Raw genomic sequence first — 27,157 nt, 5'->3', positions numbered from 1 at the left:
CTTAAGAAAAGCACAGGTAATGAATTGCAACGTTTTTCATTAACGTGTGTCATTAATGTCAGCACTTTCAGGTATTATTGGAGACCGCTGGTTCGAAAATCTAAAGAGGGCTCTTTCATTAGCCCCTAATGCATGAGAATGTGATATGAAAAATGAAAGACAACATATTTTATAAAACAGCTCATGTAATGACTGAAAATCGAAGAATCATATTTATTGCTCCCAAGTCGGTGACCTTATTCTCAGCTTATTCTTTTGTTCAGAGATGTGTTCTCTTCCTAACAGAAAAGTGCTGTGGGCTCCCTGTAATGTAAAGGAGGGGGCAGTAATTAGTCAAAAATGGTCTCATTAAAGAAAACGAGAAGGTTTAGCCTTCATCATCTTATTAATTTCTTAGTTTCAAGCTATAGTGGTATTGTAAAACATAATCTTCTTTTCCATGTGAAAGTAAGGGACAATGAAATGTAGCGAAACTTTCAAAATATTCCTGTTGTATCTTATATATGGAGGAAATCAGTAAAGCATTAGAAAGGAAAACATTTTTACATTGCCTTTCCAAATTGGAATTTATAAGAACATTAGAATGTTTACAAGCAAGAGGAAGCTTATAATAGCTAATTGAAACCAGTTGTTTCTTAAAGGAGCCAGGCTATTGGCTTCTACAACATGGCCGGATAGCTTGTTTCATCCTCCTACAACCCTTCTTGTAAAGACGTGCCTCTTCTTCTTGGATTGAAATAAACTATACAGTAGCTCTATGATAGGCTTCCTAGGCTACTGCATGGAGATATATCACTACTGTGCAATAGTATCTATTACAGTAATTAATCTTCTCAGTTTTAACCCCTGTGTTAGCCCCAAAATGTTAATTCCCAAAGGTTTATCCAAAGCATAGGTAGGCCTCATTAGTTCTACATCTCTTTTGCCCAGCTGTTTCATTTGTACCATTGTTCTCAGGAGAGAGGTGTCACAATCCCAGTCCTCTGAGAACAGATCTCATGTGTCTCACTCCCTACCAGTCTGATAATCTTCCCCTGAGGCCATTGGTGAGGTAATCAGAGTCCCCAAGAACCTTTCATAAATCAGAGGGAGTCATTACTAAGTGCAGTCTAATTGTGAGTGATTATTTGCCACATTTCAGAAGGTAATGTGCAAAATCCCTAATGTTAAGGTATTTAACAGTTGTTCTAAGGCTGATAGCTTATTTTAAGTTATATTTAGATTTCTCTGGCTTTTCAATCAAAAACAACCAATAACAATTCAAAGTAGTAATAACAATTGAATTCATAGGTTTATTCCATGCTGAAAAAAAGAAGAAAGAAAACACAACGTTTCGGCCATGGAGCCTTCTTCAGGTGTGAGAGTTCCACCTGAGGTTCCTCACACCTGAAGAAGGCTCCACGGCCGAAACGTTGTGTTTTCTTTCTTCTTTTTATCAGCATGGAATAAACCTATTACTTGTTCCTTTGCAGCCTACGCACGCTGACGCAGCTCCCAATCTGAACTATAACAATTCAATTGTTGTCCAAACAACAACAGATACCACATACTGTACTAATGGTTAATTTAATTGTGGGATTGCAGTGCAGTTGCCCATATAGATGATCCACAGGATATTCATACTGAGAAATAATAAAGCAGCTCTTCCTCTGCTTTTTGTTTTTAAATGGGGTCCGTTTGTCTCCGTTTTTTTGTCTCCAACTTACAGAACAGGCACAGGGCCTAGACATCAGCCAGCTCCTCAACAGCTCAGTAGAGGCAGCCAAGGCTATGAGTCAGATTGGGTAAGTGTTCACTGGTGCAGGCATGAGGGATTCTGCCTGGAGAATACATCACAGGGGGTGAAACACAAAACTCTGCCCCCTTCAGGACTGGGTCATTTCTGCTTTTCCCCTCACTGCACATACTGCGGTGAAGCAACCACAAGAGAATGTCATTCCAAAAACTAATGGGACTGGGAGAAGCTTTCTGTAACAGCTTACGAGGTTTAAAATAATTCACGATCCCTCAAAACTGTCCATGTGGTTATGTCACCCTCAAACCCAAAGTCTTTCTAGTCTATCTCTGTCTATACCGAGATACAGTGAGAATTGTCACTGGTGTGCTTACGCATATTTGCTGTGTTGTTACTCCCTCTTTATTCAGGGTTCTGATTTGCACCATATACTCAGCCACACTGACTTAGATTTGCTCAGGTTTTCTGTCCAGGAACATTTTAAACAGCAATTAGCTTTGTCAAATTGCAATACCAGGAGTACAGGAATAGCGATGCCCCTAGAACTGGGAATTTTCCCCTCGTGCGTACATTTAAAAATGGACTCCTCCCCCAAAGCCAGGCTCATTTAGGTGAATTTTCAGTCATTATTTTATCATTCTTACTCACCTGCTCTTAAAAGAGTCTCTTAATGGAGCACCAACATGTTATTATATTATTACTTGGCACGCCTTACAAAATAGCTTAATATTTAGGACAGATTTACTTCTGCAGTAAAGAAGTTCAAATAAATTGTCAGAATCACAAACTTGAGTTTTGAGAATTGAAAAAAGCTGTTCTCGAGAAAGCATTGTATGAGTAGGACACCTAGGAACCATCATAGAAAAAGTACAGGGATATCTGCCTAATCTTAATAAAGCTGCTTCAGTTTTCCCTCCCCACAAGTTTGTTTTCCTTTTATAAATATGTGAATGATTGTTCAAAAAGTGCTTATCCGTCAGGTAAGCAGAGGAGCTGTACTCAAGTCAGTCATAACAGGTGGGCCTCCAGCAGTCGTCTCCCTCTCGGGCTCCTATGAAATCTGACTGGTTAGACACTCGCGCCTCAAGCACTGAGCCGGTTTCCACCAGTCCCCGTTGTGACAGCGACAGATGGTGCAGTCGTCAACCTTCACTTCAATCCCAGCTGGGATTATAGTTGTTCCGGCAAAGCAGTTTGGACCTGGAGCAACAAGGGAGAGACAACAACAAACACAGAAGCAAATGAAGGATCGCAGTCTTAATCTGCGCCGCGCTGCCGCAGTGGGGGCCTCGGCACGCTTGTGTGGGCACGTGAAGGGCTGACTGCTTGCCAGGAAGGACATGGAGGCACTCAAGTAAGGAAGCCCCTTGAGAACATGGGGTGCATGAGAACTGCTTCTCTTCAGTTTTTCAAGTGCATTTCTTTTATTTCTCGGAATACAAGGAAAGGAAAGGAAATCCAGGAAATTGTGAAGACTAGAGGAAGGATCTGACTGCATTGTCACTGTTTATGCACTTGTACAATACAATCAGGCTGTCCTTCTGAACTAAATCTACAAATGAATGCAATTGGCTGTGATGTGTGGGTTTCACCGTCTTTATCCAGTCTAGTAAAACTGATTTTTTGTCTGCAATTCATCCTGCAAACAATAGAACAGCAATCGTCTGTATTTTATAAAGCACCCTTACTGAAAAGCTCTCCAAGGAGCTGAAGAAGTCATGTTTGAAGCCTGATGGTACCTATGGCTAAATGGTTAGTACCATAGGGGTAATTGGGTATACCCACTGGAGAAGGAGCTGTCATGGGCTTGGCCGCGCATTTACACAGAATTAATCAGGTCCACCCCAAATGCCCTTTGTGACAAGACACTCCCAAAGTGAGGAGAAGCTGGATACAGCCAGAGAACACCAGAGACTGAGAGTGATGGGAGATTATCCCCATTCGGAAAGCCATCCATCCTGTCTGGATCCGAGTGCCACATAAAAAGCATGTGGGAGTGGACTGCATACAGAAAAGCCATACAGAGCAGTGACCCCTAGTGGCGACTGTTGAAATAGTTAGGCCACTAGGCGAGAGTAAAGTTGTCCCATGGCTTCTCATAAACATGAAGGGGAAATCTTTTTTTCTTGTATTGTGTCCCTGTTTTCATGATAACTTATGGATCATTTTATACAGATTTTTTTTCACGTAGAACGTTGTGTACAACTTTGGTTGCGCCTTTACAAAAAAACAAATTGCCACTCTGGGATCATTCCAGAGAAGTGGAATGAGATATCTTTCTTGAAGGAACATCCGACGCTGACAGGCTTTAGGAAGTGAAGCTCTGTAGTCTTGAACAGAGAACACTCTGAATGGACCTGGTCCAAGTATTCGTGAATTTCATAGGCACTGATAAAGTCAACCCAGTGAACCACTTCAGAATAGTGAAACAGGATCCAGAGGACACAAGTGGGTGCTAAACAGAAATGTGTTTAAAACACCAGAGATAATATAGAATTGCTAAAATTAATTAGCTATGGACCAGATATTCTCCTCTGTTGTGTTTCCTTATATTCTTATATTGAATTAGGTATGCTATTACATAGGATTGGATTCAAAACTTGCAACCGGTTTTAAAGAGAGCATAAATTAGACTGTTACACAGACGCAAATCTCCCAGATCTCCTGAGCGTCCAGAATCCTCAGTCTAGTGGCAGGCTACATGGAGTTACATGTGGACGAGACACTCCAAGATGCGTCTGAGATCTAGGATCTAATCACATCTGCTACACTGGTGCCATTAGACCAGTTAGAGCCGAGGCCTAGCAGTCATGGAGTTAGGAGGGGAGAGGAAACTGGAATCGTAGCGCGAAACGAGGATGTTATGCTGATATCACACAGGCAAAGGGCAAGGAAAAAAATAGCCGAGCAGTCGATTGGAATTCAGGTTCCCTTGCGAGTTCCACCCCTTCTGGGGAATTTATAGTCTGCTAGCTTTTGCAGAGCAGAACATGATAAAATCCATTGACTTGGGCCTGGAGAGCTGTCAACGAGGTCTGCCAAGTCCTAATTCCTATTGATCTGGAAAGCACTTGGCGAAAGACATAAATAAACTCACTGGAGACGAAAGTTCAGAGTTCAGTAACCAGCTCTGCCAAAAGCAATTGTTTATGCCCAGATGGCCTGGCATGATGATATCCATTCACTCGCACTGAAGGATGCGTTCAATAGATGACGAATACACAGCAGCAAACGAACCTGACCGTGCCCCCAAGTAGACAATGTCTTAGTGGAAGGAACAAGCAATTTATAGTATCTCATCCTGTGTTACGTTTACTGTGCCTTCTGTGGGACAATCGCATTTTAAATTTGGCAATTATAGTCAAAAGTTTTGTGTTTAACTTAAATTTACACTTGGCATAATGTGACATAAGAAACTGTCCAATTCCTTAGCATTTTGTATCTCCAGCTTTCAGAAAGGGTGTGTTCTCAGTGATGACCCATGGGGGGGTCAGTGTTGCCTGGAGAGCAGATTACTGTATATTAAATAAGGTGGAAGTGGGTTACATTTTAAGACTGTGCAACCACTAAACACCACATGATTTTGTTAATTTTGTTTTTTTCAGTCCCACTGGGGCAGTTCGAAACTTTGCTATTACAGTCAGTACAGATTTGGACATTTTGCACAGTTCCTTCCCAGAAAAAAGATGAGACTTGTAATCATAGAAGATTTGAAATACGATTTCTAATAATTGTAGTGTTCAATAACACAATGTATAAAAGCAAGGCTTTCCATATCGGATATGTGCCGGATCTCAGAGTGCAGTCTGGGTTGCGATTGCCCTTATTTGTGAGGGAGAGAGGACTGCTGTCACCTATCCAGGACTTAATGGTTTTGTCACAGAATCCCGGCTGCTGCAGCTATTGTTCCTTATCTAGTCAAGTTCAATTAGCTTGCCGTCACCTCTCATTTGAGCCTCTCTGCACAATCTCTACAAAGCCAAATGGCTGAAGCTGATACCCTTGGATCCTCCTGGAAACAGCTGGGTGACATCCTTGGATCAATTAGCTTCCAGCAACTGAATGGGCTAGATGGGCCCTACTGACCTCCTCTCATGTGTGAACTTTCTGCTGCTCTTATGAAATGGCTGCAGCTCCAGGGATGCGATGCCATGCTCTAAGACAGTGCTGTCGCCCCAACGTGCAGCTCTAAGCTTGTGCTGGAAACTGAAAGCTTCAGCAGAAGACTGAAAAGTAAACACAGAATGAACATGAGCATTCCTCCTAACTTAAGCAAACCTGATCCAGTTTTCCTACAGTATTTGCTCACCTGCAGTATACAGTACATATCCTTTTGCACTCTTGCATGGGGATCAGGGTCTCACTGCCGGACAGGGACTCATTTGTATCTACATCAGTTTGCGGTTTGTGGCCATTGTACTGTACTTGTATTACTCCCTTTTTAAAAGCTGTTCGCTCCCTCAGCATGGTGGTTCACATCTGACTCTCTCCCGTCCTTTTTGAAGTGTAGCCCCTGAGACGTACACTGTAAATACTAATTCCCATTAACCAACACTTTACGCAGGCCAAAAATCAATCACTCCATAACTCACACAAACCCCATTTCACAATCAATCACGAAACAACAGAATTGATGAACAGCAGGACATCAGATAGCCTTAAAAGCACCGAGCATGCATGGGGGTGAGCTGGAACACAACACAGCCAATGGTGATCAAACCAAACCGGTTGTCTAAGCATAGAAGACAGTACTATGGGAATGCAAATCCTGTCTATCATCCATCAATCCATCAAAACAGCTAGGTGGCTCAAACCTTTTTAACTTTTCAAAAGGCTTCATACTTAAGAGCAGACATGTCCAGTAGTGACCACTGGACCTAGAGCATTCTGCTCTAAGCAGAAGGTATTTCAGGAACAGACCTTGTAGGTGAAAAGGTCAATGAGTTACTAGCACCTGTGCATCTCACTCTGATCTCTGGATCTCCAGTAGACAGCTAACTGGCAGTCCATCAGCCCTCAAGGCAGGACCAGGCCCTGGGGCTGTGCAGTGGACTCAGGCTCTATAAAATGCCACAACAAGCAGCACTTGGTGATGTTTTGTCTGTCTGTATTAAAGGTTTGGCAGCTGCAGGCAGGAACCTGAAAGCTCTGACTGCACCTAGAAGCACTCGACTTGCTTAGGATGACAAAGAGGCCCAGTATATAGGTCATTCCACGCTACAGGGGAACACAAATAAAATCAGCCCGATTCAGTGGTAAATGAAGTCTAAAATTAGCCAATGACTTTTATCTGGCAAAAAAGAGCTGTTTTCAGATCTGTCACCGGAAGACATGTTTTGACAATAACCCCCGTGTCTCCTGGAATAAATCAATTAAGTAAAATAGTTTTTTTATATACAAAGGGCTGTTTTTTTACAAACTCCTTAAGTCCTACATTTCTTGAAAATAATGGTGACACATTAGGATCACAAATTATTTTCTGAAAAACAGATGAAGTAACAAACTTGTTACAGTCAGTAAAAATATACATTAAAATTCTAATGAATACTAAAGGTATTTCAGTTTGTGATGTTTGCTGTATTAAAAATAGATCTGTGATATCCTAACTTTACTTTTTTATTTACTGTGTAATAAACCAATGAATCTAATTGATTTTTGTGTGAAGTTCACACATTGACTTTGAAGTTCATTTTCCTATGAATAAGGTAATAAGGTAATCAGGCAAATTACTGTCATTTCAAGTACTTCCTCATTTGCAGTACAGTTTTGTTAAAATGAATGGATGTTTTCTTTTATACATTGCATTTCTGTGTGATGTGATGAAACATTTCATAAGGCACGTACCAAACAGTTTTTGCAGCTTTCATTATAATCATATGTGAAGTTCTCTTTCCCAGCAAGAATACATTTTACTTTGCAATATAAAGGGCTGTTGTGATGAAAAGAAGATGAAACCAGTCACCGTTCTCTTAATTCTGCTTCATTTCACAGATTTCCATCCCCTACAGACTTACACAGTGGTACATCCTTACACCGAGAACAGTACAGTGGGCTCAGAAAAAATGATCCCTCAAAAAACAAGACAAATATACACAAACAAATTGAGCTTCACTAGCACTATACAATTAAAGTCATACTCTGACAATGATAAACTATAAAAAAACAAGCATAAAAAGCAATAAACAGCAGATAAATCCCCAAAACCCAAAGTCTAAAAGCCAAAAGGCTATCCCTATTAATTCTCAAAATCCCTCTGGAGTTGCCTTTAGAGGTACTACAGTGACTTCAAACTTCCCCTATTAGACAGCAATTAGTACAATTAACCATCCTTATGCCAAATTTCCCTTACCATGGTGAGTTTAGCAAGTGGGACTTCGAAATTCAGGCCTTCACAAATCTTAAAGAAATCTTATTTTTAAGATTTACTACAGAACACAAAAACGAAGACAATACCACACCCACAACAGAAAACACATACTGGGAAAGAACAGGCTGTACTGAAAGGAAAGAAACAGAAAACTGCATGAAGAAGAAAAAGGCAATGATCTGATGATAAGACTTATATCAAATGGATTCTCTAATAAACTGTGTAATAAACTTGACTAGATTGCATGTTGAGCATTTCGTAGATTGCATTATGTAACAGCTACAACATCATACCTAAGCTGTAGCACACAATTACTGTGTATCTGGGAAGGCTATTGAAAACAGCCTGTTCAAAAAGATTCTTGTGCATAACCTTTGAAAGTATCAGTCTGAGGTAACTAGCACCAATGAGACAGTAGTGAAAATGCCATTTTGTGCAGTGAGAGAGATCAGTGAATCACTGAGTCCTTTGATTTAGTGGTTTTAGTGTGGATCTGCCATGTGGGATACACAGTGATACATCTTAAAGCTCAGTTATGTTTTCCATTATTTTAATAGCAGTGGAAGATTGGACTGCCTGGCTCTTAGTTCTATTGCAGCTGCATTAGTGACAATGTCATTTTTTCTGCCAAACAAGAGCATTTCTTTTTCCCTCTACTTCTGGACACAGAAAAGATACAGCTTAACGTCAACATGCAGACAGCGCATCACTTCTAATGAAAGCACACTGTACTTGAGTTACTCCATTCATGCAACTTTGAATAAGAACAGAGATACGTTCAGTGCTAGTTTTATTGATACAGCCATTCAATGAAAAATGGGAAAGCTATGGTTGCAGCTGGAAGAGGGATTAATGGGACCAGTAGGGAGCGCTCACCCTGCAGTCTGTGTAAGTCCTAATGCCCCAGTATAGTGACGGGGACACTACTACTGTAGAAAAAAAGGTGCTGTCCTTCGGATGAGACGTAATACCGAGGTCCTGACTCTCTGTGGTCATTAAAAATCCCAGAATGTTTCTTGAAAATAGTAGAGGTGTGACCGCGATGTCCTGGCCAAATTTCCCATTGACCTTTACCAATCATGGCCTCCTAATAATCCCCATCTGTGTAGTGGCTTCATCACTCTGCTCTCCTCCCCACTGAGAGCTGGTGTGTGGGGAGAGTACTGGTGCACTCTGGCTGCATCACATCATCCAGGTGGGCCTGCACACTGGTGGTGGTGTAGGGGAGTCCCCATTACCTGTAAAGCGCTTTGAGTGGAGTGTCCAGAGAAGTGCCATTTCAGTGTAAGGAATTATTATTATTAAAACCCTCTGAACACGACAAGATGTTGTGTAAAATGACTTGTTTTTTTCTCCTGCAGACCCATTTTACATGCAAACCTCTGAGTAGGAATCTTTGAATATGGGATCTATTCCCATCCGTCCGCAGGCTGAGTTGTGGTATACTAATGAGGAGCCTCTATCTCTTATTCACAAAAACTGCACAGTTCCCTAGTCACCTGTGTGATCATTGATTCTCCAGCATGCCTGACAATTACAGAGCTCCAGATAAGATGCACTTTCCAGAGGGTAGGTGAAACCCAAGATTCAGCTGACTCCACACTCAAGATTTGTTACGAGCCAATAACAATTGGAATCCTATAATTCTAATTTAAGCATTGGCTAATGCTGACAAGCACAACTGGGAATAGGAGGCAGAGAACTCCCTTGGGGTTAATTAATATATCTCACGGCACCCTCAATTAATGCACTTTGTTATTCTTGTGTTTTACTATTTTATTTATCACAAAGAGCATTAATTGGGCTGCAGCAATTAGGAGGAGAGCACCTCATTGGAGACTTTTTATTTTTATGTTTCAGTTGGCTTTGCTGTCATATTTCCTCCTTTCCTTCTTCTTGAGTTATTGAAATTCATCCTCAGGAGTGAACTTCACAACTTTGTGACATGCCATTAACACTGTACTTCATAAAACATTTATTCTTTTGCTCTGCATGCTATCTATCTGTCTTACTTGTTATCTATCTTTCTTGTTTTTAAGAGAAAGGCATTGCGTTGCATTACGGGAATGCGTATGTGAAATAGCTCTGGTCTTTCCACAAGGCTAGAAATCAAAACCTCCTTAAGAGACTTTGACTTGAATTCAAGCCCTCAACCAGGCTTATACTGTCTATAGTTTCCAAGATATTGCAAGATGTTTAAGGACCCATCCATTCCAGGCAGACACGGCCTCTGGAGGGCTGGGTTTGGAAAATGTTTTGCATGTTATGTAAGTTGTGTATACATAATATGTCAAAGTCAGCAGCCAGACAACAGTTTTGTTCTTAGGAATCATTCGCATGACACAACTAACTCTGACCTGTGAAATGGATCATATACACAGTATGCACCTTACAAGATTTCAGGGGTATGGTATTTTGTAAGAGCTTTTTAAGTCTTTAGATGGTTCTTCCTACTAGCATTGTGAAAGGGTCAGGACTAATTAATATTTTAATAATTTATCTATGACTTAGGAGAATGAATATTAATTATCTCTTGAAACGTAACGTTAGCCCATAGCTGCTAACTTTCGCTTTATATACAAGATACACGAGCAATAAGAAGTCTCTTCAGTCAGTCCCCCTTTGTGGCAAGTTCGAAACAAGATTCTTCTCCATAATTCTTAATGAGCACATGCTCTTGAAACTTAAAATGACCGCTTGTAACCTATACTGTATATCTGTTCATTAGGTCAACCAAAATTATTTGGCGGGACAGACAGCATGACTTCCAAAACGTTTTCTCCAACTCTATCATTTCCTTCCCGTTTTCGAACAGCAGGATGTCAGGAATGGCCCTTACCGTTCTTACAGATGGGACAGCACTGCTCGGGCTCATACACAGGGTTGACGCACTCTGGCACGGCACAGTCCGCCACCACGCAGTGCACCTCGTTGTTGGGCTCACACCGGCACCACTCACAGGGCGAGGGCTGAGGGGCAGAGAGGGGGCAGGGAGAGGAGATGAGAGAAAGAGAGATTTCAGAAAAGCCGACCTGGGAGAGGGCTGTTGCTACAGCCTGCAATGATGGATAAATCACAGCTCTACTCTCAGGAGAAGGACAATGAGTCCAAGCAAGTAACAGATGTTCAGCCCGCAGAGCATTGAGAAAGCCCTGCAGAACTGTAAAAAAAAACAGCTATATTGATTGGGATCTGGCAGAGTTTCCCCTTCAACATTATTCAAAACCACAGCCCACATTTCATTACCAGGACGCTGCCACCTCTTTATCCTTAACCTTCAGCTGTTGCTACAGAACTCCGTCTTCAACCAAACAGCAAATCAAGAAAATGACACCAGCTTCCGAAGGCCACTGCATCAGCTCTCCAGTGATTTGCAAGAACTTGAATTGTCTGCTTTACAAGGGACCAGAGTCTCATATAAGTGGGATTACACAGCTCTGTTTATGGTTAAACAGATCATTTGTTGCAGTTTCTGCTGAAAAAAAAGGTTCTTCTGTACTTGTCCTCTTCTTCTCATGTGAAAATATTAATCTCAAAGCCTAGTTCAGACATAAGAGGCTGGAGGTGGGCACTAGAGATAGAATAGGAAATACACTGTCCACCTTTTCAATGGAAAAAATATGGGTAATCATTTCCAGCTCCATGTATCAACATACATGACTTATGTACACAAAATCACATATGCACTAAAATACATATGTGCAATATATGAAAAGTATACAAGTACAGTACACAATTTTGCGATTTCATATATATAATGCATATATGAAAGTTTTCATCTTTCCAGAAGGAAAATGCAAGGAAGAAAATCAACATGAGGCCCTGTTTGATTTTGTTACCATTCCAAGAGTCAGAATTGTCTACCTTAAAAAGTGCAACACACCATAATGTTACCTTGATCACCAAAGTGTATCGAATAAGCTTCAACTGATGTCAATCAAAACCCAATACTGAAATAAAACCAACCTGACAAACAACGAGCCACAGTGAATCACAGACAAAGACATCCTTCTGATACCTGCTGAAATCTGAGAAATTTCTGTTTCATATCTTACGGTCCTGTCTGAAGCATTTCAAATTGCAATCATGAAGTCATTGTATTAGATTTTAGGTATTCCAGGATGAATAATACAACTTTTCATTAGAAAAAATAGACAGGATTGCTTTTAATGGCACTGCAATGTACAAAACGTACATTATTGTGCAGACAGAAATAAAACAGAGTCCTCTGGTTTATCTCCAATGTTAAATCTCTTTCATGCACTCTGTATTTAATTTTATTTTTTCATTCAAATAGCATCTGCCACTGAGGTTTGGTAAAAGATGTTAGAAATGTACAGTAAGATGTTTTAAAAGCACGTACTGTAAAAGAAGGAAAGGAAGGTAGAATTGGCGACGTTGTATTCTGAGAACAGTTTATGAAAAGCACATGGGAATCAGGATTCAGATGATAAAGTGAAATAAATGATTTTTTTATTGTTCCGATATTGATAATGTTATAATTGATAGTTATTTAACTGGATCAACAGGAAAACAACTGTATGGGTCTTTATGGAATGGAATGCATAGAAACCAATTCTGTTATTAAGCAATCTATAATTCATATTGATCAGAATTTTCAGAACCTTGATGGTAACAACTGCAGACAAACTACATAAAAGCAGCCAATATGATGAGTTACAACAAGTAACCTGTCATATTTACCAGTCAAATCTAATTGAATCATTGTCAGGTTCCTTGTCATTAAGATCATGTATTCCTCTCCACACGTCTATAAAGCTAAAAGATCATCTGTACTACAAAAAACAGACCTTTGCGGATTAGCTATTAACGTAAAATAAAAAGGCTAACATTTCAACAGATGATCTCAACCGAGTTGTGCTTCTGCATTAAAAGGAAACATATTAAGTGAAAATGAGACCAAAGCAAAATGACTGAGACGTGTCACTGCAATGTACTGTGCTGTATACAGGACTATATAAAATGATCTCACCCTCATCTATTCTTGCTACCTTTAGAGAATGAGAACTACAGCATATCCCTATGAGTGTCATTTCTATTTCCCCTCTGTGTCCATACTGCAAGGCGACAAGGGAGCTCACATCACAGACCTTTCAGGAGAATGGAAAGCACACTCTATACAGCACGGTGATGTCCATGTTCACGCGGGCCAATCTTTTGAGTGCTATCAGCTTTGATACAGGCTCCTGCCGCCTCACCACAAAACCCCAGTGCCCTGGTCTTGCAGAGATTCCACAGGACGAAGCTGCTCCAATCCGTGAAGCCTGATCTAAAGGTGTTTTTGTTCTAAGCTGAACGCAGGAAATTATAAACTCAGTATGACAAATGTTGCGGCATCACCATGTTCAAAGGCCAAAAATATATATTTTTTTATTGCACTGAAAGGAGGTGGACATCCAGTTTCTGTGACTGCAAGTGTAGTCGCGGAGTCACACTGGATTCTTGAAGAAAGAGACAGTTATGTAGGAGGGAATATGGTCCCTTGGGTCTAGATCTAATTTCTCTGCTTGCTTTTCACATGTTTTCACTGTCAAGGTAATAAAAATTTGTTCACCAAAAAAGCCATCAAGGGTGCTGTTATCCGAAGCTAGAATATATTACACACAAAGTGATTCCATTACTACACATTCGTCACAAGTTAAGTTGAACATACCACATAAGCACAGAAAGAATTAGAATAAACTTAAATCTTTGTGACCTGCAGGAGGTTGTGTTTACATGCTTGGAAAGTGTGCCTGGATGTCAGTATTTAACAGGATGATTTTAATTGATTTAACACTGCAACAATCAAAATTACTCTGCAATAATACAACATTAACAATATGACATATACTGTTGGACACACTATAGTTTATTATTAAAATTTTAAGAACCATGACCATTTCTTGTAAAGTAAAAATGTAGAAATTAGTTAAGCCGGAATAATAAGTAGTACCGTAAGTGGACTATACGGACTTTAAACGCATTGTTTAAAGCGTTATTGACAAGAGCCTACGGTTTGACAAGGGACTGGACAAGGTAGTGTAAAAAGTAAAAAAAATAGTCAAACTGCAAAGTACCAAAGAACGTTGAGGAGCCAAGAAATCAAAACTCCAAAGGACAAAAACCTCATCAACTACTACTACTTATGTTCCTTTGATCTCTTTTCAAAATTAAATTCCAATGCATTTCACTTCAATAACACGAGACTACAGCATATATAATTTTACAGAAAATATTCTAGAAACATAAACTTGAAATATTGTAATTCAAACCCAAAATGAGCATTGAGGAACTCGCGGTTTGCACTTTTGGACAAGCACCCTCACCTTACTACAGCAATTCAAGCACTGAGCTCTGTGTTCACTTATCAGAACAAACCAGCTCCGACAGCATCTACAGATACCCTGACGAGCATCAGCTTCTGTACCACTGCAGTCTGCTCTTGGACCCACGCTGAGAACAAGGCAGCAGCAGCCCCTCACTCTTTCCAGTTTAGGACAGTCTGTGTCCTGTGATGCCTTCAATAACTTTTAGAAAGCACTGGGACCAGAGAAAACTCCCACCATTATACAGCTAGACTAGAAGCAGTGTGTGTTCCTTCAGGTGGACTATAGAAAGGTTTTCTTCCTAAGTATACCAAGGGTATACCAAGACGTATTGTACGAGAGATGACTGGTATCACTCTACCCTGTCTGTTCCATGGTACCAATCACCCAACATGCTTTGCTTTCAGGTTGTGTAGTTTGCATAATTCCTGCTGCAATACATGTTACAATTACAGACAACACCAGAAGACAAACATTCTCCCTGCTGTACTGCACACAATGTATAGTATATATCTTAGAAACACTTTTCCTTTTTTCTAGTATTGTGCAAGAGTGCTTTTTTCATTAGTGTCACTTGTATTTTACAAATGTAAATTTACCTCAAGTAACTGCCAATTTTATTTTTCAAAATATAGAACAGGTGCTGGAATGGACTATTTTGCAATATATCGATAATTCTGAATTGTTATTGGATTATTCAGGTACTGTTAAAATACTGAAAAAGTAACCTGTATGTTTTAGTTTTGCATATTTTCAATATATTGCTGTAAGGGTAATAAGATGAATTCAATGAGTAAAATAAGATAAAAAATGGAAATAAAAATAATTCATGCTAGTATACAATGATGAACAAACACCAGTACACATACTACCAGCATCATCACCGTAGCATCTGTAGATCAGTGATGCCCAAACACATTAATGGCCGATCAATGTGAGACTTAAATATTACAATGTTAAGAAAAAACTGACCAAGCATTTTATATTGCAGGTAGTAAGGAAACGTTTACTGAATGGCACTTTAATTCGGCAACGTTGTTATATAAAGGAAATGTATTCTTGGGGAGTCATGCGATGTGCTGAACTAAGGACAGTGAGAGGTATGAAGACAGTCTGCATGCCAAATCTGCCAACTTCAAACAGCATCTTACCAACGTCAGGAAGTGCAGAGCAGAGAGGCCGAGGACTGAGGGACAGGAGACACAAGGCATCTTTTTTTATAGGTGGAAGAAATAGTGAGAGAGATATTTGCTACCATATGTGCCATAGTACCACATGTTCTAAAAAAAACCTTCTCTTTCTTATTTTGCTTCAAAACGGCATTCCTGATATGGATTATTACATACCTGATGATTTCATATGCTGTAAATCTACAATGCCAACGTGATTCTGATGATAAAAGCAGGCTACTGAATGCTCACATTTGTGTTAAACAGTGTTTGTGATTTGACAGAACAGGGTGTGGCTTGCTGCAGCAAATTACTACACTTCATTCAGTCACAATGAGCCAAGTTAAGTTGTACATGTTGTCCTGGGCTGTATTTCTTTTACTGTTTTTCTTTTACTGTATTCTTGCATTGGGGACCCCAATTATTGCTCCCCTCTCATGTGCCTCTTTGAAAGGGTCGGTTGTCATGCTGTCCCAATGAATCCCGCACTCCTGCTGTCCTCAGGCAGAGCCCCTGCGGTGTTATACCACACTCCTTTCTGTAAAAGCTGGAGCCGAAGCTTCTGAGGTTGAGGGGTCAACCACACAGCAGACTCGGCTACCCTCTAAGACCTCACTGCCGAGCAGCGGTGTCCTGGCACCCTGTTCCCCCTGAACTCCTAATGTCGTTTGGCCAAATGTGGGGTGCACGGAGGATCCCTCTCCCCTAGAGACACATCCTGGCTTGTACCTAGTACCTGGATTCCCTGGAATAAAAAGAACTTCCTGTGCAGAGGAGGTTTTTACTAGACAACCACTTCGAACACTGAAGAATCCAGTGTGTTCGACAGTATTGACTAGATTCCACTGCAGAGCAATTTCTGACCTAATTCACTTTGAAAAAGTATTGTACAAAAAAAGTGTCATTTTCTATTTATCCTTACTTTCTGCCATGTTCACAGGAACTGTACTGCAAGGCAATCTGTTGGGTAACTACCACAGCAATAATATCCTGTAAATATATGATATACAGTATACCATATATTTAGCTATATTTGATATTCATTCTGTTCATAAATAGTGCAATATTTTATATCTATTCTGTTCATAAAAACTGTCCACATAGTAAAAAGGGAAACGTATGAGTAAAACTTTTAAAACCTCTTGTTTAATGAAGATCTGTCACTTCACTGTTTATACTAAAACAACTGAAATTTAAATACTTTGTTTACAGTGTCTATTCCTTTACACAGCAGTAAAGCTGGAAGAAAAATGAATATGTAGACGCTAGGACAAATGTATCCGTAATGTAGCTGTATTGCCTTCGCATTAATTAGAAATGCGTGATGGCATCATGATTGCAGTATTCCACAGGTGAAGTACATCGAGGTAAGGCAATGCAGTTGCAAGGACGTATTGTGATGCTTTTTTGTACTATACAGTGTTACAGATCTCTCATGCACGTGACTGGATAAAGGCACACGCACAGAGCCCCTTGGTTCCCCTTGCGGGGCTGTGGGAAAGCTGCCTTGCGTGTCAAGGGTCCGCGCCCTGTGGTGTGAGCAGGCCTGCGCTGCCTCAGTGAGTCCTCGCCTCTCGCTCTGCAGCCCTAGGCTGGCGCTCCTTGGCTGTGGAAGGACCTGAGTTCACATCCCAGCACAACCCATCCGCTTGGGATCTGAACTCACCCTACTGCTCCCGATTCTTGATTGCAGCTGCGCAGAGGTCGCGGGCGACTCAGTCCCATCCTCAGGTAGCGGGGATCCCTGTAGGTGAAACACCTACTGAGGGTGAGTCAGAGATCTTTGAGGGAACACATGAGCACAGTACACACACACAATAAACCATCTTCTCCCATACTCTGTCCACACCAGAAAGCCTATTAGTGATGTCGCTATACACATGTCAAGACCTTTTTCTTTTGACTTTCATTTTCATAGAGTATACAGTAACTATATAGAATGCAGATTATTATTGCAATATTTTCCTGTAGTTTTGCACTGTTTACTAAAAGAACATACAGGTCATTGTTCATCAGATATGAACTTTTTAGATCCTGATGTCTACAGACATTTGCTATGCAGGGGTATTCGGAAAAATGCTGGGACACCAGAGAGAAAATGTCAAAATTCCCACACAAAAGGTTATGCTGGTGGGCGTCTTAATGAGAGATGCCATCAATTAAACACACCGTGAGCAAACTTGCCTGCAAACACTGCCGTGAGGGGGAATATTTTGCTGTCTATATTAATTTTTCATTAAGAGTGATGGATGAAAGGACAGGCTCATACAAGTTATCCTATAAAATATTGCTGTGAAATGTATCTACAAAAATGAATAATGTATATTGCACAAATGGATCTGATAATAAGAACTGATTACTTGGAAGAAGTCTCAGCAGGAACTGGGCTGCTCAAATTAGAAACAGCTAATCGCTTTCTCTGACACTTCAGAAAGGTTAGGCTGTGGACATCTGTGCTACAGGGCACTTGTTTTCACACTGACACTGAGAGAGTGGCAATAAATGAGAATTTCATTAGTGACTTAACTGCTTAGCAACTGTCTACATAACTGTCTTCATTTCATAAACTACAAAACACTGAACAGTGAAGATAAAATCCAAAGCAGCTCAACAGGACAGAGCTCATTTTGGTTTCTATAGCGTTAAGTGGGATGGATACCATGTGATTCCCCCCAGATGGTCCCTATTCACACAGTTGAATGGACTGGAGCAATTGGAGGCAAAGCGTCTCACTCAAGCTCAACAGCAATGTCTTCAGTAATGACATGAACCCACTAACCGCCAGGCATGAGTCCGAAGGCTACAATACTACACTATACTGTCTCCGACAGCCTAACACAAATTAAATCAAAACCATTCCACAGTGAAGAGATTTTTGGACATTATTATAATTCTCCTAGCTGCAACCTTCTGCCTGCTGATGCTAGGCTCTCGTGTTCACAAGACCGGACGGAGAACTATAGGTGACAGGGCCACCTGTGTCTGTGCTCCAAGAATCAAGGGTGTGTTAAAATGTTTTTAAAACTTATTTTAAAAAATATATTTTCAACATCGCATCACAGGTGATTCAGAGCCACTCGGCTCCAGTAATCCCAGACAGTGAAATGTCCTGTTACAGTTAAAGACTGTCTCCCTTGCTGTGGGATGATTCAGAGGAGTCTATGTTCATTTGTCACAGGCTCAGACCTTTTACTTGCCCTCTAAGCTTCTCATATCTCCAGGTTAGGTAGTTGGTTCACTATTTAATATTAGCCTTTATCTAGAGGACACTTCAGTGGATCGTTACAATGTTATACAAATACCGATGTCATTACTAAATCTAGAGCACAAAATTCAAAGTAGTTGGAATATTACAGTTGAACTGTTCAAAGGATATTGTATGTCTATATAAATGTATTCTTTCTTCATGATTCATGTTAATTAGAACCTCATACAGGAGGTAATAATTAAAAAAAAGACAATGGCAGTGTAGATGCAGGAACCTTTTGACTGGTGTTGCCTGTGATTGTGACACTAATAATGTCAGATGAAGATGATCATCTATGGGCAAATGGATGGGCATGAGACTGCATTGATAAAATCATTATTATTAAATCTTGTAAAACTATTGGCAACAGTTTAGTTTAAAAAAGCAGGTTCAATTGTGGAACTATTCCAACTATCTAGTGAGAAACAATATTTTTGCTTTGCCTTATGCTTAATGGCCTTAGTAAGTATCGCATTCATAAATGTATGAACAGATTTGCAATCACATGTTTCAGAACTCAGGAAATGTAAAATACAAAATCAACACATAATGCAGCAGGAATCATGTACAAACCAGAATAATCACGATCAAGGCTGAGGCAAAGAGTACACAGTGAAAGGAGCTCAGTTATCAGTTATCTCAGTTATCTATTTGCCATGCATTCAGATTCTTAAAACCTCACTGCGCTGTCTGAAAATATTTTACTTCTTTCTTTCAAATTGGATCTGACTGCCTGCAAATTTCATTAATTTTCCCTGAGGTAAGTGCAGGTCCCTGGCTTGGTGACATTATCCATTCAGTGTGCATGGAGAGAAATACCTGCTCTACATTCATGGCCTAAAATACAGTAAATGTCCAACTCTTTCAAACCAAAAGAAATTATTATTTTTTTGTCTTGAACAGAGAAGACTAGAAAAGTATACAATTCAAATTTCACAAAACCTGAAAGTCAAACCCACGGACTTCTTCAGAATCAACCAGCAGACACTGGTGGAAACTACACTGAAGAGCATGTAAAACCAACAGGAGGAACTTGTTTGCACAAAGGGATGTGGGAATGTGGAACGAGTTACCCAGCCACATATTATGGCCGTATGAAGAATACCTTGGTTTCTTTCAATAAACTGCTGGATACCATCCTAATACCAGGTAATAACTAAAAATTAGCTAGATTACCCAAATAGGCTCCTCTCGTTTTTGACCTTTCTTACTGTACTGTATGTATGTTCTTCCAGGATAAGAGGGCAATGTGCTGACATTTCATTTTTAGAGGACCACAATCCATTATACAATTCAGTGGGTTTATAATGAAGTTCACTTGACAAAATCAGATATTATCTTTACATGCAAAACCTTTTGTAATAGTAAAAGTGCGTGTTGTGACGTGAGGGGGTTCACTTCGCTAGGTAATGCGGTCCTAGTCATGCTAAAATATCACAGATAAGTTCTCCGACAGACAGGTGGTGGCAGACTTTTTTCTACAAATCAACTTATTTTTGCGTAAGATGTGGCATGTATACAAGATGTCATTCACCTTTTTCTGGTGTAATACTGCAATTAAGAAATCCACTTAAAATAATCAAATATATTACTGTCTTCAGCAACAAAACTTCATAAAGTCTTAGTCAACTGAACTCACATTTATTCATTTTTCCTAGCCCACAGTACAAGCAAAAACAGGAAAAAATAACAGAAACAAACACTTCCTGTGCTCGTCGGTCCTGCTACAATTAATTCCATGTCTTCCAAATTTACAATGCATGTTGCTGCTACCAGTCAATGTTATAAATGTACAGCATTAATCCCCGAGAGGTACCTGGAGCAGTTTTTCCTGGGCAGAAGATCAAAGTCTTGCCTTCTAGCAGGCAGTGCAGGGAGATATTTTTGTTATTTCAGAGGTGATGTATTCTGTAAGAATCTGGACTGACATGAAGAGCAAAGTTAGGGAAAGTTCACGGAGTACTTCTGTTCTGGCTAAACCAGCTCGTCTGTCACAGTGTAAAGGCACTGGAATCCATCCTTGGACATTACCCTGGATCCATGAAAGAAGCTGATGCTTCTTTTTGAAATGTATATAGAAGTTCTGTACTGTATGAACTGAGTACCCAGTTACTGTAGTTCACAAATTTTCAATGGGCAAAACTTTCAGTCTTTGGAGATGATAATCCCAAGGGCTATATCTCTGAACAGGCTCAGATAAATACCCTCATGTTTATTTTCAAACATGAAGGGGCAAAAGTCCCACTGCAGATAGATCCATTTTGGGTAGTGAAGGAGATCAATACAAGTACCAGGAAATGGATCCCTACTTTATTATGAGTAAAATATTCAAAAAATGGATGGATTAAAATTGAAATGATATTTTATTATTTTGCTTTTCAACTTCAGTATTAGAGCCTTAGGAACATGAAGCCTGAAATCAAACTCCTATACAAAGTTAATCTTGCCTGTGGTCTCGATATTGAAATGATTAGACAATGTTTGCACCTTTCCTAGGCCCTGTCATCTTGGAAACTTTTTCAGATACATTGTTAGAATGAGCTGGTCTCACTGAACGTTAACCCAGCTCATCCAGACATTGTGACATCTTGTGTAAGGAGACATGTCAAGATGATAGTTGTTACTCTGTACCTTATTCTTGAGTGTCCCTGTCAATACTTTCATCGTCTTTGTATTTGTTTCATTTTCTGTTGGTGCACAATGTAACCTTTGTCTTTCTCCTTCAAACAAAGACAACTGTCTCTGCCGATCTCCCTGCCAGTTGGCGCTCCCCGTTCATGTTGGGAGAACCCTCTAAACCACAGGACCCCTGCACCTTCACAAGAGCCACAGCAAGTCCAAGATGACTGTCTGCACAGCCTGCTCTGGGATTTACAGGAAATGTAAACCCCCTAGCTAGTTTCCAGGTGCATTTAAAAAAAAAATGCTATGAACTTGGAGCAGACACTGCCCACCCTCATGTCTGAGACCCCACTGGGCTCCGTAAATACAGAACAGCAGCAAAGCGCGACCCAGGGAGACTGCAAAGATTCTGCTTCAGGTAATAAGACTATGAAGGGCGTTCACGGATGCTGCCCTGATGCTCCTGTTGCCACCAAGCAGCCAGAGGTGATCCTACTTGCCCTGCGTCCCCTGGGGAGACTGAACACCCCTTGTCCCTCACGAGAGACACAGTTGTGACACTGCTCAAGCTCTTACAGCAATGACGAGAAGTCACTCACAAAGAGAGTGCTCCTGAAGACATAGCTAGTGACAACACCACTGTACGGTTTGCTTTCTGTTAAAACTACCTTTCATCTTCTTTTTTAAAAAAAAGAGGCAGACATGCAGGGTTCTTCTCTAATTCTGGTATACAACTAAGCTTTCACTTTGAAAGAAAAGTCAAAGGCTGAACTGTATGTTTTCTTTGCATTCCCCTGATATTCTTTAAGCAGGTTATAATATTCTCAAAGAAGATTATACAGTATTTCCTAGACGTCTGATAGTGCCAATGACGATGACCCTGAAATATCATTTATGCGTGTTTGTAAACACTGCTGTGCTTAATGATAATCTGTACAGGGGTTTGCCTTCCGTGAAATCAGAGTGTGAACAGAATTACTTCCACTGCAAACAACAGTTTAGCTCTAGATAGGTAAAACCCTCTTCAAGACCATACAGTGCCTCTGGAATGCGAGTAACAGACGGAAACACAAGGCATTGAAAAGTGAATTTTACAATGTGCAAATATAACACAGCATAGACATACCACTGTGTAATAAATATTACTACATCTACTACTGTATATATATATATACTGTACGAATCATTTTCTTTTTTTTAATTATTACGGTATAAATCACCATGACCTTTAAAAAAAAACAGGTCACAGCTTTTAAAGCGTAACGGCCCGTGTTTGGGGGAGAGTTCTTTAAGTGAAATAAAGCTATGTAAATACCAATCGATGGATGGGTGTCGATTTGCTGTATTGTTAATGACATAAGGCGATGATCTCTGTACCGTTCGAGCGCTTTTCCGGGACCTCTTGCGGGCCGTGCGCTGCAGGAGGTTAAGATTTATGCTATGTTTAATTTGCTGGTTGCTATACAAAGAGCGCATAATCGATACATCCATAAAACAAGCAGAAATCATCCGTTACAATAAATGTCCATAAAGCATTAAAAAAGCGCATAAAACCCCCTGTTGGACCCTTTACCAAGACTGCCGTAAATACACTGGTTTAAGTAATTGAACGTCTTTTCCTTAAAGATAAAGGACACGGTTTTACTTACTGTAAGGGAAGCAAACATTTGAAAACATTTTTTAACTGAATGCACTGTAAGGGGCCCACAGACAGCCACGGTTATCGGTGCTTCGGAATTTCGAGATCTATTGACAGCAGTGTAAATTATTTCACAATTACTCAATCTACCAACAAAAAGCGTAGTACTAATAGGCCTCGTTTTGTGTATTTATACACTTTAATAACGTACTTTGCGTGATGAATATAACATTACAGTTTCAGACATAATTACAAACGCAAACAATCAATTTCAGTAGCAATTACCTACACTACCTTTCCTAATGCTAGACTTGTGTTGGCAATACAAAACTAATTACGTCAGTATGGGTAGTTATAGCTGTAATGGGCCATAACTCAGCTCAAAGTCTTAAATGTGTGTGTTTTAAGATCCCTGTTAACTGCACCTGGAACAAAAGATCGTCCAGTAGTTTTAAACTCTTTTTTTTTTTTGTAAGTTTCTACCCGAATATCAAAAATAAAACAGATGTCGATCCTACCTTAAACTCCTCCAGGATTTTGTAAGTTTTCCCCCGGTATTCACAAAAGTTTTTAACCTCCTTACACTCGGGACAGCAGCCGTTGTGCTCGACTTTCGTACATTTGGGATGGATTTTCGGGCACTCGGGCTGGTCGCAGACAGGGCCGTCCTCCGTGCACACGCAGGGGCAGTTCGAGTGGCCCGGGAAGAATCGCTCCCCGAGTTTGTAGACAAACCCGCTGTCGTCCACGCACCCCTTCCCCCGGTAGTCGTCAAAGAGGATGTTGTCGTTGTTGGCGGCGTGGTCGGCCTCGTCCGCCGGGTAATCTTCGGGACTGATGGCGGCCGGAGAGACGGGGGCTTCGAAGGCTAGAAGGAGTACACAAGCTACTTGAACAAGAGGGCCCATCCTTCTCTGTGGATTTCCTAGACATTAAAAGATCGGGGTCTTAATAACAGACCAGGGAACAGAACCTGTTCTGAGTTAGCACATAATAATATTATTATTATGAATAATAATAATAATAATAATAATAATAATAATAATAATAATAATAATACAATAACTATTCTGCTCCACTCATTCCTGCAAAATAAAATTGTGATTGTTGCTATACGATTCGGTAGGCACTTTAATGTTTTTTCCTGATTTGGGAGGAAGTTATGAAGGCCACAGCGAGGTTCAAATTTTTAAGGGCTTTTCAAAAAAAAAAACCCAGCACACTAAGGCCTACGTACCGTTCACTCTGAATCAAAAGTCTAAACATTATTCAGAATACTTTACAAAAGATGAATACTGTTTTGTCTGGTGTTCACTCTCACACCAAAATGCGAATGTTCCTGACGTTCACTGCAAAAATGCTTGTCAGAACCAGAATTTCTTCTCGGAGTTGGGGGAAATAGATTTAATTCATTCAAAAACACACGGAACAGCAAAATAATTTGTGCTTCCTGTTGCCTGTTGCCTTTTGTCTTGTTCCGTCATAACCACAAGAACAGAACTTCTATTAAGGTTTCAGCGGGAGCAACCCGCCTTAACAGAGATCTGCCTGACCATTGAGGACAGAAGATATGACTAATTTATCGATAAATACATTATTGGTACAGGTAGCGCTTTTTTCTTTAATGAAGAGGGAGAAATAAAAGCGCCAGTGACATTTACAGTATGAGTACCAGTTCTTTTCTGTCTCTTAGTCATCTGTAGAGCGTGGCAAAGACAAACCCCACCGGCTGGCCTCTCACATAGGGAACTCGGAAACAGGGTCTTCCGAGTTGGCCTCTTTGTCAAAATAATTTGGACAATCGCCCGCGACAGCGTGAGAGTCCTACCCACCCCCTTCTAATTTGATCACTTCGTAGCCCTCAGAGCTAAACTGCTAAATACGCTCCCGCTTACCGAAAGCTTGCAGAAAACACATTAGCACGTTTATTTTTGTTATTAAAATTGTATTAAGAGCAGAAACAATACCTCATTGAAACTGAGAGCATTTGGTAAAGAACGAGTTCGGCTGTTCATAACTTTGATTACATTACAACAGCCACAGCAGACGGCCATCGAAAGCTTTTGAACACGTAAAGCTTTAACTATTTATGGCTATACTACTGTACGTGTTAAGTAGGAATGCTTGGTTAAGACACAAACAGCAGGTAGCAAGTCATTAATTCCGTTAATCAACATATATATATATAACGGTATATAGATCAATAATCTGTTAATTCTTGGCAATCAGAGGTTACTTCTTCCTGTATGTAATCGGGTTAATTCCAGTTTGCTAAAACAAATTACAGGTAGGTAGCGAGTTCGATTCCTAATGGAACACCCCTCACGGCAGTATAAGAATGAGTGATCAAACTGCACATGACTTGAATCCGATTTCAGCGTCTTGGCAGCTGTTGGACGTACAGCTGTACCAGAATCTCTGCAGCTGCCTGACTTAGAAGTGATCCTTTACAGAAGTCATTGAGATACCGTTGCGTTTTCTAAAATAAAAATAAAAATCGTGGTGACGTGTAAGGAATGATATCACGTTTTATTTTTTCAGAATGCCAATTTACTTGGGTTACATCCTGCTTTAAAATAAGTGCGATACATCTTGTGTAACAATAACATTCATTGAGAATGGAAATGGTTCCTCTATGGGCGTATGGTGGAAAACAGCAACAGATGTGTTCAAGAGAAGGTACTATATATTCTACTTGTCTAGAAAACAAGATACGGCTATTGTTTAGACTTAAAATTAATGCAGTGCAATAGATTGGAATCACAACGCCATATTTAATGAAGTTGCAATAGGTATTACTCGACTCACCGCGCTTATAGTTCTGGTTCCACTTTGTTAAAGTCGGTATCAAGCGAGTCCAGTTCCCTTCTGGACTGCCTAGACATACAGTCCAGCTTAGAGTTTAACCATGTGGTTGTAGAAGGCAGATAATAATCCGTTCCCAAACACGACGTGATTGAAAACGACGTGAGACTTTAGTACCCCTGCCCATCTACACGTTTCTCTGGAAGCTGGGGCGTCACGCTTATTTTCGTATATAGCCTGGATGAACTCATTACTTTCAATTTTGTCTCCACCGAGCCGATGAGAAATATCTCAAAATAACTGCGGTGAAAAAAAGAAAAAAAAAGAATAGTAAAAATATTTTCTGGGTTCTTGAAATGTCGGTTTTATGATTTTTATCCGAAGTTCCGAAAGAGATGAAGAAGTTAAAGTTCTTGGCTTTCTATGGCACTTTCAGTCTTCTGTGAAGCAAGGATGCTCACGGGACTTCCAGACAGCGCAGATGTAACAGGAAAGCAAGAGGAATGAATTGTTCCAGAAGCCCTCTGAAGAAAACGAGACGATTGTGGAGACTCGAAACAGAGGAAAGAAAAAAGGATGTAAAAGGACATCAATGCATTAGCGAACAAGACGCAAACCGCAGACTAATCCGTTTACAGTCACAGATAAGACCGCAACCTCACAGCTTCACAAAACCGGTGGAAAGTACTGTAATCCTTCCCTCAAATACGCGCAGAGCCGTGCGAGCTGAGAGCACAGGCGCGGCTCGTCCCAGCAGCTTCGCTCTCTGAAAGCCAACACGCGCGTTCCCCCTTTTCAGCACCACGGACAGCGCCTGTGAAACACTGTCGCTTACACAAGGCAGGAGCTCGTCTCGTTAGAGGCTACTGCAAGACTTGGTTTGTCTCCTCAGACCAGTCCACGCAAGCTCTGTGGCGCTTGGCTTCTTCAAGGGACTAAAATTAAGGCGTCTTTTTTTATGAAAAGCTTCTTTTTTTTCCGTGCCCGAAACATCATGAACAAGAAATAGATACCCCCCCACCATTGAATACTGTCTCTGGAAAGAAAGAACGCCAGGGCCAGGGTGTTGCTCTCTGTAGTTTGGTTACTTGTCGCAATAAAAAGTCAACCTTCCTGAGCAAGATAATACGCACTTTATTTTCGGACAAAAAGCGCTCGGCCTCTGCGAAACTTTACAATAATAAATGTCAGACTCAATGTAAAAGAGGCATTTTCATACGAATTTTGTAATATGAACGCTAAAC

The 27,157-nt window shown here is 40.4% G+C and overlaps 1 protein-coding gene across 1 annotated transcript; it reads right to left on the bottom strand.

Annotated features, from left to right (window-relative positions):
* Positions 1 to 2,716: 2,716 nt before the first annotated feature.
* On the bottom strand, positions 2,717 to 25,968 carry vwc2l (von Willebrand factor C domain containing 2 like). Its single transcript, XM_088931204.1, has 5 exons — positions 25,917 to 25,968; positions 23,627 to 24,033; positions 17,267 to 17,359; positions 10,942 to 11,071; positions 2,717 to 2,935 (listed from the first exon to the last, which is right to left on the bottom strand). Exons 2-5 carry the CDS (start codon positions 24,014 to 24,016, stop codon positions 2,787 to 2,789), a joined length of 762 nt encoding a protein of 253 aa, XP_088787330.1. The 5' UTR covers positions 24,017 to 24,033; positions 25,917 to 25,968; the 3' UTR covers positions 2,717 to 2,786.
* Between the last annotated feature and the right edge of the window lie 1,189 nt (positions 25,969 to 27,157).

The sequence above is a fragment of the Atractosteus spatula genome, chromosome 13 (genome assembly GCF_055471065.1).
Source record: "Atractosteus spatula isolate fAtrSpa1 chromosome 13, fAtrSpa1.hap1, whole genome shotgun sequence".
In the NCBI taxonomy this organism is placed as follows: Eukaryota; Metazoa; Chordata; class Actinopteri; order Semionotiformes; family Lepisosteidae; genus Atractosteus; species Atractosteus spatula.
Note: the sequence above shows the minus strand (reverse complement) of the source record. Positions and strands in the feature narration are given on the sequence as shown.

Coding starts and splice junctions, on each gene's coding strand:
- vwc2l (XM_088931204.1), bottom strand. CDS start 24,016: ATGGGCCCTCTTGTTCAAGTAGCTTGTGTACTCCTTCTAGCCTTCGAA. Junction 11,072..17,266: donor CAAGAATCGGGAGCAGTAGG/GTGAGTTCAGAT, acceptor TCTGCCCCTCAG/CCCTCGCCCTGTGAGTGGTG. Junction 2,936..10,941: donor CTGTCCCATCTGTAAGAACG/GTAAGGGCCATT, acceptor TTGTTGCTCCAG/GTCCAAACTGCTTTGCCGGA.